General features: G+C 35.1%; 1 protein-coding gene across 12 annotated transcripts in view; it reads right to left on the minus strand.

Moving 5' to 3' along the window:
• The window catches only part of WDFY3 (WD repeat and FYVE domain containing 3), a 246,985-nt gene that overhangs the window by 140,712 nt on the left and 92,037 nt on the right, over window positions 1-14,236 (minus strand). For 10 of the 12 annotated variants that reach the window (XR_002828161.1, XM_023750385.1, XM_023750389.1 and 7 more), the window contains 4 exons: window positions 10,175-10,336; window positions 5,115-5,307; window positions 3,626-3,812; window positions 680-846 (listed from right to left, as the gene is read on the minus strand). Coding sequence is in view for 11 of the 12 variants with exons in the window: in XM_023750385.1 (XP_023606153.1) it covers window positions 680-846; window positions 3,626-3,812; window positions 5,115-5,307; window positions 10,175-10,336 (709 nt within the window). In the remaining variant the exon portion in view is untranslated. Of the gene's footprint in view, window positions 1-679; window positions 847-3,625; window positions 3,813-5,114; window positions 5,308-7,551; window positions 7,672-10,174; window positions 10,337-14,236 lie in introns of those variants that run through there. The other 2 variants (XM_023750390.1, XM_023750391.1) reach the window with 2 other exon arrangements.

The raw sequence follows: 14,236 nt of genomic DNA on the forward strand, positions 1-14,236 counted from the left end.
CTTAATCCCTTCAACTTTTCCATCCAATCTCCCAACACCCCTCCAATCTGGCAACTATCAGTTTGTTCTCCATATCTATGAATCTGTTTCTGTTCTATTCACTTATTTTGTTCTTCTGAATTCCAACTAAGTGAAAATCACATGGTATTTAAAACTAGCTTGTATTCTTATGTAACTAAATGTTATTAACTATACAGTAAATTTTTTTAGTAAAAGATCACTAGATGAGGAGTCAAAGTCAGGAAATCTGAACTATAAAATTTATTTTCTGTTACAAAAGAAATTATGTAACTTCTTTGTACTTAGGTTTGCTGAGTTTTAAGTAAAATATATATACATAGAGAAAAGCACAGAGATTGGAGAATATAAGTCATGGTCCAGCCATATAAAGTGGAAATGTGTGAAGTGCCAACATCAAAAGAGGCATATTTGGGTTATTAAACTGTTTGTATGCTAAAATGAAATACTAAAATATAAATTTCACTGTTTTTATTTTATTATATTTCAGTATTTAATATGTAAAGACTTTCACTCAACAAATTATATCATAAAGAGCACAAACTTTAAAAGAGTAGATTACCTTTATATAAGTAACAAATAAAGAGCAACCAAAGTCAGGCTGCTTCATTCTTTCTCGATTTCTGACTGCAAATGGGAGATGGGGGGACAAGAAACTCACCTTTGCCTGCAGGCTGAGGCACTGCAAATCCAGGCAATAAGAAGGGTGCCCCTGTGGTAATACCAGCTGGTTTTAGTTCACTGACACCGTATGTTGTTAGGGAAGTTATCAGATTAACCAGATCTTTCAAGGCATCTTTGGATTCTGTCTCTTTTGCTTGTTCCAATCTAGGAAGAGTAGGATTTAGCAAATATTTTTTTCTAGTTATATTCTCAAATTTAATACAGAAATGTTCAATATTTATATGCAGTAAATAAACATATCAAATGCTCCAAGAAGTATCTTCTTGCATTTTTCCCATATAAAAACACATTTTTTAGAATCTATAAATTTTCAGACATTATGGTGTATTTGAAAAAAATACACAACAGTTTGAAGACCTGATTGATATCAGTGCTGATTTTGCCACTAGCAGTGCTATTTTAGGTAAATCATTGATCTTTGGTATAAAGTGTCTATAAAATAATTAGATTAAATATCTCTTAAATTCCCTAAAGCTCTAAGGCAGTGGTTCTCAATCTATGGGTCTCGACCCCTTTGGTGGTCGAACGACCCTTTCACAGGGGTCGCCTAAGACCATCCTGCATATCAGATATTTACATTACGATTCATAACAGTAGCAATATTACAGTTATGAAGTAGCAATGAAAATAATTTTATGGTTGGGTCACAACATGAGGAACTGTATTTAAAGGGCCAGAAGGTTGAGAACCACTGCTCTAAGGTAATAAAGTTTCACTGTTTACAAGCAAAACCCTTATTAACTATTTCTTTCCTAAAATATTTTTTCTGCTAACAATTTTTAAAAAATGAATTTCTTGGGGAGGATTCTAACACTTCATCTGTATTTCATTAATTAATTCAGGTACTCTATTAGAGGACATTTAAATAAAGTTCTGAGAGGCTAACAATTTTTTAAAACAATCTTAATTCCTTTAGAGGAACATTGGAGTGATTGTAGAATCATCTTTTGATTGTGGCTTTATTGAGATTACAAAATGAGGTGCAAAATGTAGTTTTTAAAGAATAAGATTTATCGGGGAACCCCCCAATGAAACTAATTACTCCCATTAAAATAAAGTTGGAGGATGCACAAAAGTAGAAAAAAAAAGAAAAAGTATGCTTACCCTCACAACTAGAAGACATGTTAATATTCTGATATATTTTTTAAACTTGTCTTTTTCAATGTGAAAGTTTTGTTTTAATAAGTTATTTTCATACCATATGCAGAATTTTATAACCTTTCCCCCCCCATTTGCTAGTGTTATACAGGTTTCTCTATGTAGTATAAACTCTCCATACATATGCTTTTAATGGTCGTGGAGAACCAACCACTGATTTGGGGAGAGGGAAGTGGGACAGCTAGTGAAACTCAGAGTATAAGAGCACTAACATACATAAAATGTCATCTAAACTTAAGATTATATCTTTAGGATACAATCTTAAGAGACATTATTGTGTCAAAGTAATGACTATTCTGAGGCTTTTGATAATATCTGGTTAACCTGTGTTCTCAAAGGTTTGCACCAATTAATAACCTCCTCGTAATATGAAATACAATGGGGCCTTGACTTACGAGTTTAATTCGTTCCGTGACGGAGCTCGAATTACTCGTATGTCAAATCAAAAAGTGAACAAGTGAGACATGTGATGCTGGGCTGATGTTGTGGCGTTCACTGTGACGTTAGCTGTGCCAACTAGTGGTGGGGTATCTGAAGCTGGCTCGTAACCCAAATTTTAGCTCGCAACTCAAAGCAAAAAATCGGCCGAGAGAAGGCTCGTATCTCGAAAAACTCGTTAGTCGGGACACTCGTAAGTCAAGGCCCCACTGTAGTTATTTCATCAATTTTCAGATGTCCTCGTTTGTAAATTATGATACATATGCAAAATTATATTCTTCGGGGTTGCCTAGTATTAAGTAATAGTATCTTGGAAATAAAATGTTTAAAAATAGTGCTTATTTACAATAGATCAAATGACTCAAAAATAACTGATGACCCAGGGCACAACTAGTGAGGCATGAATATCTTTTTCCTAGTAAATTTGTAACCAGTCACTTTCCATATATGCATGGAACATTTGGTATGGAAAAGGAGGCTAGTGAAACATTTTAGATTACCTAATTTGTTTTATACATTTGTAAGGTCTCACTCAATCTAATTATTCTTGTTTTTAGCTACATTAATAACAATGCTGAATTACTAAATAAGGAAAACCAAAAACATAATTAAGCAAGAATAGTTTATACTTTAGGAAGATTCTAATTATTTCATCTAAGTTTTACTTCTTCATATACTAAAGATTTATTCTTCACATCTAACTACTGATTCTACCATGCTTGTAGCCTACATTTGCCAATTTAATTCTAAGTTCACTTTATGTACGCTATTCGCAGAAGAGGAATAAAAATAAGTGATTAAAGCCAAGAGTAGATAAAGTATACATTAAGTAAGTGACTGATTCCTTTTTTCCTAACCATCTATATATATATATATATATATATATATATATATATATATATATATATATATGCCTAAGCGACTGGCCAACTGGCTAACTGGTAGCTATGACACGCACTGACAACCAGGGGGCAGACGCTCAATGCAGGAGCGGAAACCACAGGCATCATAACATGGGACAGATGAATCTTTGAGGGAAGGGGGAGGGCAGAAAGAGATGAACCAATGATCTTATATGCATACTAGATGCCTGGTGCACAGATTTGTGCACTGTTGGGGTCCCTTGGCCTAGCCTATGGGGATTGGGCCAAAACTGGCTCTCCGACATCCCCAAGTGGTCCCGGATTGCGAGAAAGCGCAGACCAGGCCGAGGGACCCCACAGGTGCACAAATCCATGCACTGGGCCTCTAGTGAACTCTATTGTTTCCTTTGATGAAAAAGATTGAGTAGACATTTAAAATATATTCTTGAATTGGGGGTTTTTACCTAAGCAAGAGGTCACAAAGGAAAATATATCCTTGCCATATCCGAAAATCATCCAAAAGAGTTTGGGAAACATCACTGGAATCTTTGAGGAAACAAGAAAGCCCAGCAAACATTTCAACAATTTCTAGGGGAGACAGGTCATCTGATTGCTGCATATTCTGAACACATGTAGATAAACATTCTTTTTCTGTAAGAATAAATAAATAATAAACATGCATTATTTATGGCAATTGCTTAAGAAAACTTTCTTGTTTCGGAGTTAGTGTTTAATGAAACATTAAATTTAAATGTATCTATAAAATACTGTAAGATAAACATTATACATTCTAAAAGTAAATATAAGACTTAAATTCATTGGGAAAATTCTACCGGTAAGGAGAAAACAAAGAGTAATAAAGGAAGTATTGAAAAGTAGTTGACATTTAATATAGTTTTTAAATCCTTGTTTGGATGTTTTATCATCAAACAAAATGACTGCCTGCTGCCAAATGATATTTTTGATCTTTTATATTAATACAGTAAAAGGATAGAAAAAATTAAAAAACTGTCTTTTAAGTTTAAGAAGACAAATCTAATAATTACTTTAAAGCTCAAATTAGAGTCAATCTAGAGTCCAATGAGATACAGAACTACTTCAGGAAACAAAATTTTAAAGTTATGTTTGTACTATATATTACTAATTTAAAACACAGTTATACCCCATTACTGACTGGTGATTGGAGTAATTTCATCTCTTATCTTTAATGAAATTTATTTGTCTAAAGAAACCCAGTTTCACATAACAAAGGCTAAAAGATTTAACATGTGAACAGAGGCAAGAAACAGAATTGACAATTTCTCTTTTGTGTTGATAAAGAATCCACTTAATCTTATTTATGCCGAATAAAACAGATTAATATCTGCCTACCTATGAAATATCTTAAGATTTTTAACTGTAGCATCTCAAAAAAAACTTTTTATTTATTCAGTAAAAGGGAGGGGATAGGTTATGACACAGAACTTATAATTGAATATTTACACAAAAATAACATTATTTTAACTCTTGTACATATCTATCATTTGGATGAAAATTTCTTATATTTGAAATGCTTTACAAACAGAAAAATAAATATTTTTCTCTTGGCAAATTTCATTTTTAATTATTGATTGATTTAGAGAGAGAGAAAGAGGGAAGGAGGGAGGGAAAGAGAGAGAGAGAGAGAGAGAGAGAGAGAGAGAGAGAAACATAGACCTGTTCATTCCACTTATTTATGCATTCATTGGTCGATTCCTGCACGTGCCCTGACTCGGGAATCAAACCTGCAACCAGGGCATATCCAGAGGATGCTCCAATCAACTGAGCTACCTGGCCTGCGGCTGGCAAATATAATTTTTAATTTAAAGAAGAATCTTTGGGAAATTGAGAGATTAAAAATAAATCTGTCATCATATGAAGAAGAGAAAAGTGAAAGAAATGTAGAGCACCTAGAATGAATAAAGAGATATTCACCATGGATATACTTCACTACATTGACACTAAGACCGTGACGGGATATGGTCATAAGGACTTCTCCAGCACTCTTCCTCCAAGGCAGGTTATAGGGCGGGCACCAAGAGGTTATTGCACTGAATAAAAGCTGGAGATCATCTTTCTGAGCCAGCTCCTCCGCCGGGGAAACAAAACTGCAGAGTTTCACTAAGATCTAAACAAAACAAAACAAATGTGTATATAAATGAATGGTTGGGGAAAGGGAGGACCCAGAAAAGGACTAGATCTGACCATTAAAAACTCTGAAAGTTCAGGGTTAGTATGAGCAATACCATTAAAGCCACAATGATGAGTGCTCTAACTTAGACAGCATTAACAAAAAACAACTATAATTTAGAAGGGTGTTATTGTAAGATAGTTATCCAGCCCTACTTTTATCAACTTATTAAAAATGTTCTATGTTTGCTATTTTCTTTTCATCATGTATTTCTGTATACCTTGACCTAAGCGGCATAAATCAACAGTAACATTCAAAGTCAACATTTTAGTTTTCTAGTTTAGTTCTTGAATTCTTAGTTTATCATAGGTGAAATGCAATTTTCTTCTCTAAAAAGAACAGTTTTAGAAAGATGAGAAAGTAAAAACAGTAAAACAAAGTAAAAGTATTTTCAAAATGTTCTAATTTCTATATAGGTAAAAGGGGATATTAGAATAATAAAATCATCTTAATTCATAAGTAATTTTTAAATATGTCTAGTAGCCAAAAATCTTCTTAAGCCTAGCTTTCAAGGAAGATTCAAAAAACTTCTTAAATTCTGGAATGAGTATTTTTTAATTATGAATTGCAAAATATATAGTACACTGGTGTTTACAGCATCAAAAGCCTTCTACTTGGGGAATTTAGCTATGGTTTCCACCCTCAAAGGATTCTGTTCTTCTAATCTCAATTCAGTGGCAGGAACAGTTAACTTTCCTACTCTGTGGGAAATTTTCTCATCTAAATATTTTCAAATATATATAATGTTAATAAAATAAGTATAAGTTATGAAATAATTTCATTCTATTGAAAGTGCTTCATGAACTCTGAGTATTTCATTATCTGTGAAGAAACTGCTACATAGAAAAAAGTATTTGGTACAGCATAGGGAATATAATCACTAATACTGTGATAAATATATATGGTGCCAGGTGGGTACTGAAAATATTGGGGGTAGAGGACACTCTGTAAGTATATAATTGTCTAACCACTATGCCGTATACCCGAAACTAAAACAAAATAGTATGGAAGTAAACTGTAATTGAAAGTTTGAAAAAAGTATTTGAAATGTCATGATCTGTCTGAGAAAGGTAAGTCTTGCTTTTCCTATTTCCTTCAATGCATAAATCTAATTAAATACAAGAGCTTTCTAAATCACAGATGCCAAATATCAGGAAGATAAAAAAGGATTAGGAATTTAGACAAAAAAACAAAATATAAAATAAGTAATATAGGCACCCCCCCACACAAAATAATGCATGGAGATATTGTTGAATACTAAATGCCCATTAATATGTGTAATATGTATATATTTTCCCATATGTATCAAATGCAACATAAAGCCACCTGGGAAAAAAAGATAGTTAATTGCAGCAAAAAGACATATGCTCAGAAGAGTGTATGTTGCCGAAACCGGTTTGGCTCAGTGGATAGAGCATCGGCCTGCGGACTGAAAGGTCCCAGGTTCGATTCCGGTCAAGGGCATGTACCTGGGTTGCGGGCACATCCCCAGTAGGAGATGTGCAGGAGGCAGCTGATCGATGTTTCTAACTCTCTATCTCTCTCCCTTCATCTCTGTAAAAAATCAATAAAATATATTAAAAAAAAAGAGTGTATGTTGATTTTACTTTTCTTGGGTTCTTACATTATCCTGTGTGAGAGGGATGAACATCATTTCTCTAATTTGAAACATAAGAGCAAATCCAAAAATAAAATACTTATTTCCAGATCAATTCTGTATTCTCAGAAGTAAAATGGATTTATTTCTTGAAGTTATTGACTCTTAAGATAATAGGTTTTAATCTTTAAGGGCAAAAGTATTCTTACAAATATCTAATATAATCCCTTCTTTTTACAAACTAGAAAACTAAGGCCTATGTCTCCTCCCTCTCGGCCCTACACTACCACTTCTATTTGCGGGTGGCAGAGCAATAATTGGCTCCATCAACACAAATGAAAAAGCAGAACAAAACAAATCAAACAAACAAACAAACAAAAAACCCCCACAAAAACCAAATGCCTACATGGAGCAATACCAACTGCTAAGGGCCCAGGAAACTCTCTGTCACATAATATAAACTTAGGAATTTAATCTATCAAAAACACTATGTGTTCTGAAAACATGCGATAAGTTAGATCTTCTAGACAAAAGGATGAAAACCATGTCCAGCCTGGGATGAGAAACTAAGAAAGGGAAGTTACCTGGTGCACTGAAGGAGCAAGGGGTGGGGGAGAGAGATGAGGTGGAAGAGCCTGGTCTAACCACTGCCCCATCCTGCTGAGGATCACAACTGGGATACCATCTTTCAGTAAATGGGGAGTTTCATTTAAATGCTCTCTTAAGTCCCTTCAGGCCTTCACATTCAATGATCCCAATATGCCAAAATGAATCTTGCATTTGGTTGAAAGCACCCACTCTTTTCAGGACTAGAAAAAAATTTAAGTTTTAGAAATTTTTGCTATACTTATTTACTATTAAAAATATACAATTCTGAGGGGGGGTCAATTGAGGAAAAAGGAGACATATGTAAAACTTTAGACAATAAATTTTATATATATATATATATATATATATATATATATATATATATATATATCCATCTATATCTATCTATCTATCTATCTATCTATCTATCTATCTATCTATCTATCTATCTATCTATCTAGATATATCTGTATACACACACACACACACACACACACACACACACACAATTCTGCCCTAGCTGGTTTGGCTCAGCGGATAGAGCGTCGACCTGTGGACCAAAGGGTCCCGGATTTGATTCCCTTGCGGTCAAGGGCACGTACCTCGGTTGCAGGCTCCTCCCCAAGCCTGAGCCCTGGCTGGGGTTCATTCAGGAGGCAACCAATCGATGTGTTTCTCTCACATCAATGTTTCTCTCTATTTTTCCATCTCTCTTCCACTCTCCCTAAAAAAATCAACGGGAAAATATCCTCAGGTGAGGATTAAAAAATATATATATACAATTCTACTTCCATTTATTGCCTAAAGCATTAATTCCGTCTTTAGAAGGGCTTTATTGAAACAGGGCAACTAATCTAATCAACACTGTCTAAAAACAGCTTTAATTCCCATGAGGTTTACTCCTTCATTTACTTCCACTGCTTTTCTCATCCATTCTAATTCAGGAGTCACATTAACCTGAGTTCTAATCCTATTCTGCCACTTGTTCTCACTGCCATTTGGGAGGAAAACAAAAATTCTGAAGTCATGGGTTATCTTGCAAATTATGAGGTAAGGGATTTAAGTTCATCACTAGCACAAAAGTATCTAATAAATCAAGTGTCCAATAAATATTTGCAGAATTAGTATTTTATTATCCTGTCTTTTCTTTTTTAAAACCGCCTTACCCTCCCACTCCTGTCCTTTCATGGCTAGCAGCTCTACAGAGTACAGTCATTCCTGCAGTAAACACCCCAGTTACATGGGGTGCAATTGCCATCTGGACCCAGCTCTACCTTACCTACTGCAGATCCACTGTCCTACTGCGTGGTGGTGACAACAGTGCAATCACAGGTACTTTCATTTCATATCTACTATGTCCTAAGGGAGAACTGTAGCTTTGTGTATTTAACTTAATTTTCACAAAAACCCTTTAGGTAGGTATCATTATCTTCATTTTAGAAATGAAAAATCTATATCTTAGGTGATATAATTTCAGAGAACTGGATACAAGCAGGAGTGGGGGTTTTTATTGAGGTGAAAACACATAACATACAATTTATCAACTTAATCATTTTAAAGTATAGAGTACAGTGGTGTTTACTCTAAGTACGCTGTTACACAACACATCTCTAGAACACTGTCATCTTGCAAAACTGAAACTCTATACCAGGGGTGGGCAAACTTTTTGACTCAAGGGCTACAATGGGTTCTTAAACTGGACCGGAGGGCCGGAACAAAAGCATGGATGGAGTGTTTGTGTGAACTAATATAAATTCAAAGTAAACATCATTACATAAAAGGGTACAGTCTTTTTTTTTTTTTTTTAGTTTTATTCATTTCAAACAGGCCGGAAGCCCGCGGGCCATAGTTTGCCCATGGCTGCTCTATACCAATTGAAAACAACTCTTTTTCCCCACCCACAACCCCTGTCAATCATCATTTTATTTTCTGAGTTTGACTCACTTTAGATTCACATAAGTGGAACTATACAGTATTTGTCTTTTTGTGTCAATATGTTTTTTAATTCTATATTAGGTCCTCTGGGCACACTATACTTTAAATGTTTGTAGTTTGCTTGCTTTGAAAATTTTCTCCCAAGAAAGGCTATCAAAATGACAATATTTCCAGGCTAGGTAGCAAAGGTCTTTTTAAACCTTTCTTAACCACTAATGCTATTAAAGGAATGGTGGCCATGGTGGGAAAGAATGAATTTGCAGGCAAGGAGCAGAGGAGGTAGCAGCAGCCACTAAAATAAACATTTTTTATAATTTAAATATTTATAGTTAGATATATAGGGACTTCCTGTATATAGACAACAACAAAAGAAAATCTCTTGACATTATAAGAAATATTATGACAAACTTAATGATTACCAACAAAAGTTTTCCTTGCTTAGTTCATTTCACAGATGTTATTGCTAGAACAAAGGTAACCTTAATAGTTGACTCTGTCCAAGAAACAAACTTGTTAATACCTCACATATTTCTCAAAAGAAGTATACAGATCCAGCAAATGTGACAGTTACATGAGATAAAAATAATAAACAACATGAAATACTACATAAAATGGAACAGGAAACACATTAATTGAAGGAATGCACCTGTCTCACTTTAAACAGCCAAACAGCCCCTTCCATACCTGTACAAAAACTTTCTGGAGTAGTCCACGACGTTCTGCTAGAGGTAGCTCGTTCTGTGCACCTCCAACTGCCTCAGGCACATGTGGAAGGTCAAAAAACAGATACAAACATTTAACCAGGGTGGAAGGCACTGACATCGTTGTCATGCAGTCCACAGTTTTCTGGAAAACAAATCAATCAATAAATGAATAGGTAAATAAGTAAGAAGACAGACATAATTGCAATTGGTACAGCTAAGTGAGGTTACAAATTTTAAGCCAGAAGCTAAATCATTAAGCCAGAAGCTAAATCATTAACTCCAAATTTTCACGCAGGAAATTATATATAAAAATAAGATTTTAAGTGCCTGAAAAAATTAAAAATAAATGTGTGCTGACAAATACTTATTACCCATTTGGACAAATTTGCTCTAGTCAAATATTGAGATGTGTTTATTTGTTATGATTAAAGTATCAAGTAAGTTTGCTATTTATTTATTAAGAGGTAGCATGTTTCAAATAATATAAGCTCTGGTATTTAGAAAAAGGAAATTAAATATGAATCTGGCAAACTAATTTTGCTGGACCTCGCTTTTATCTCCTATAAAATGGGTATAATGGTACATACTTCTTAGGATTAATAGATTATGTAAGGTAACAAATGCAGCCTGACCAGTTTGGCTCAGTGGATAGAGCGTCGGCCTGCGGACTGAAGGGTCCCGGGTTCGATTCCGGTCAAGGGCATGTACCTTGGTTGCAGGCACATCCCCAGTAGGGGGTGTGCAGAAGGCAGCTGATCGATGTTTCTCTCTCATCAATGTTTCTAACTCTCTATCCCTCTCCCTTCCTCTCTGTGAAAAATCAATAAAATATATTAAAAACAAACAAACAAACAAAAAAAACCAAATGCATGGACATATTAAGAACTAAATTATATATTAGTAGTTGCTTTACTATCACTGTAATGTTATTGTTATTGTAGATTTTGGGGGCTGGAAGAACATTTGAAGAATATAGCCATCACACAAAATATAATCTCTGTATTATTTTCAAGGATTTCTAGGGAAAGAAATTCCAGACCTTCTCATGGTAAACATTTCAGTATTTTAAAGAAGTATGCTATAATAATTACCAAAAATTTTCCATGGTGCAGTTTTTAATAAAAAGGTTAACCATGCCAGAGGTGAGCATTTACTGAATGCCCAGGGTATGTCAGGCAGTGTGCTGGGAGCTGGACACGTGTCCCTGTCCTTCAGGAGACCCTAGTCTACCAGCAGAAGCAGGCTCATCAGTAATTGATTTAACCTCATAAGTGTCACAGTGGGAGGACATACTGGCTAATATAAAAGGGACGCATCAACACTGCCAGGAATGGAATAAAAAGTGTAGGAATTAAAATCTGAGGGGAAAGATCACTTGAAGATACAAAGATTAGGCCACACAGTACATACAATATGTTTCAGGAACCTGAATCCTGAAAAGCCACAATAATAATGTCTAATTTTTAATAAGTGTTTATTATAGCACAGGCACAAGGCTGAGCACTTTAAATTATTATCTCACCTACTCCTCACATTATCCCGATGAGGTAGATTCCATTACTTTATGATCCTTACCTTACAAGTGAAGGGATTGTGGCCCATCACTTACATACCCTGCCTCAGGTTAAGTGGTCCACACTGTATATGCTCAATGACTTATGCACAGTCTCCCATTCCAGTTTGATTTTTATTTTGTTGGCACTGGGGACTCAATGAAGTGTTACAAATAAATAAGTAATAGAACCAGATTTCAGAGAATTAGTGGGTGGCAATGTAGATCCTAAGTTAGATTACAGAGCAGGAAGGCCAGGCTAATTATTAGGAAACAGATACAGAAAACCCTATGAGATGGGACTGAACTAATGCAGCAGCAAGATGATGGGGGAGGCAAGATCTGGCTGTTTTTACAGATCCAGTACCATTTCCTACCTCTAATAATCAAACCCCCCTTGCTTTTCCTACCTACACTTTACACTTCAGATGTCTCATATCTCCATACATCTAATGTTCAGTTTAAATACTTTTTTGTGTCTGAAACTGTCATTAATTTCTCCTTTCCTCCTATCCTCACCTATAAAATGTACAAGGCTCATAATTCTATTTTCATAGCACTGCATACATCCACTACTGCATTTTATAGCATTAGCTTCATCCACTTCATCTGTCACCTACATATTGATTCAGAACCATGTTTTAGTCATCTCTGCATTTCACTGCTGCCAACAGAAAATGGCACACAAACAAAAAAGTCTAAAATACAACACAAATGCTTTTGAAATGTCTCTTTTCTCTTTTCCCAGTTGGACTATTGGTAGCTTTCTCTTTCTGTTAAGCAAAAAGATATGATTTTTCATTTTCATATTATAACTGACAGATTAAAAGTACAACTTGGTATCCAAACTGATAATTGGCAACTTCTGCAATTTTTAAAAAGTGACCAGTTTTCTCTCCTGATTCTTTTCTTATACTTTTAAGACAATTTATCAACTTGTGCATGTTTCAGTTAATCATATTTAATTGTTTTCTACTATGTGTTAGGTATTAGGTAGGACATAGTCTCTGTCACAACTGAGAAAGAAAACTACAGCATCAATAGAAAATATGAATAAAACAGAAATATGCCAAATAAAATTATTATTTTACATTTTACTCTAAACCAAACCAAGCTTCAGCACAGTAATGTAGAGGCATTTGTAACTACCATCAACAGCCAATAAAACTGGTATTTTGTAAGTCATCTGGTATGGTCCCAGATACATGGAAACAGGAGTCCACTTTAGGGCTATCTGAAAGTTACTTAGGGGGAATAAACATCTCCATTGAGGGGTTTCTTGGGATGCGAGGCTTCTATGCTAAAACTCAGAAAATACCAGGTAAACCAGGACAAGTTAGTCTGGTCCTTTTTCTGATTGAAAAAGAGAAAAACGCGCGCGCACACACACACACACACACACACACACACACACCAGCAAGCAAAAGAAGGAAACAATCCATTCCAAGGGGGAAAATGTCCAAGTGCTACTCACTCTGAGCTAGTGACTAGTTTCAGGGTATGGTTACTAAGAACTAGCATCATTTGTGTTATTAAGTAATGTGAGGTGTTTAAAAGCCCAACGTAATGAAGACAATAGCCATTCTCAGAGTTGATACTAACTTTGATAGGTAACTATACTCTGGACTGTAGAAGGTTGAATAAATTTACTTCATCCCCAAAATATCACAGGCCTAAAATCAGGTACAAATGAGCAGAGACAACATATATCATGACAGATGTTGATACAGTTGACTTAGAGGGGAAAAACCGATCTCCAGAATAAATCAAGTGGTAAGGGAATATATATTTTCAGAAATGGTAGTATTTTCATATTTTCCTTAAAAATTAGAAAAATGTAAAAGTATTTTCCAGGTCACTTATTTATTAGCTAAGTGCCCTTAGCTGAACCTTAGATGATTCCTCTAAGCCAGAGCTTCCCTAATGTCGGTAAAAGAATTCCTGGACTGGTCTGATGAAGTCAGAGCTCCTGGGCTAGTCACCTCCAGCCACAGGTGGTTCTCCCTGCCCAGTGTGCTGTGGAAACCGTATGATGTTCTATGTGTGCTGACATCACAAAGATGAAAACCACTATTCCAAGTTAGGTATTTCCTCATGTGTAAAATGCCTAAAACATCAACCTCCTCATCTGGATGTTGTCAGAAGCATGAAATAATGTATAAAACGAATTAGAACAGTGGTTCTCAACCTGTGGGTCGAGACCCCTTTGGCGGTCAAATGACCCTTTCACAGGGGTCGCCTAAGACCATCCTGCAATATCAGATATTTACATTAAGATTCATAACAGTAGCAACATTAGTTATGAAGTAGCAACGAAAATAATTTTATGGTTGGTCACAACATGAGGAACTGTATTTAAAGGGTCAGACGGTTGAGAACCACTGAATTAGAAGAATATCATGATCATCATAAAAGCTTATTCATATATGACAATAAGTTTCATTTTACAAAATCCCAAGAGGATTAAAAAAAAAGAGGTTGAGGTATCAA

This window comes from Myotis lucifugus, unplaced genomic scaffold (genome assembly GCF_000147115.1).
Source record: "Myotis lucifugus unplaced genomic scaffold, Myoluc2.0 scaffold_12, whole genome shotgun sequence".
NCBI classification, from domain to species: domain Eukaryota; kingdom Metazoa; phylum Chordata; class Mammalia; order Chiroptera; family Vespertilionidae; genus Myotis; species Myotis lucifugus.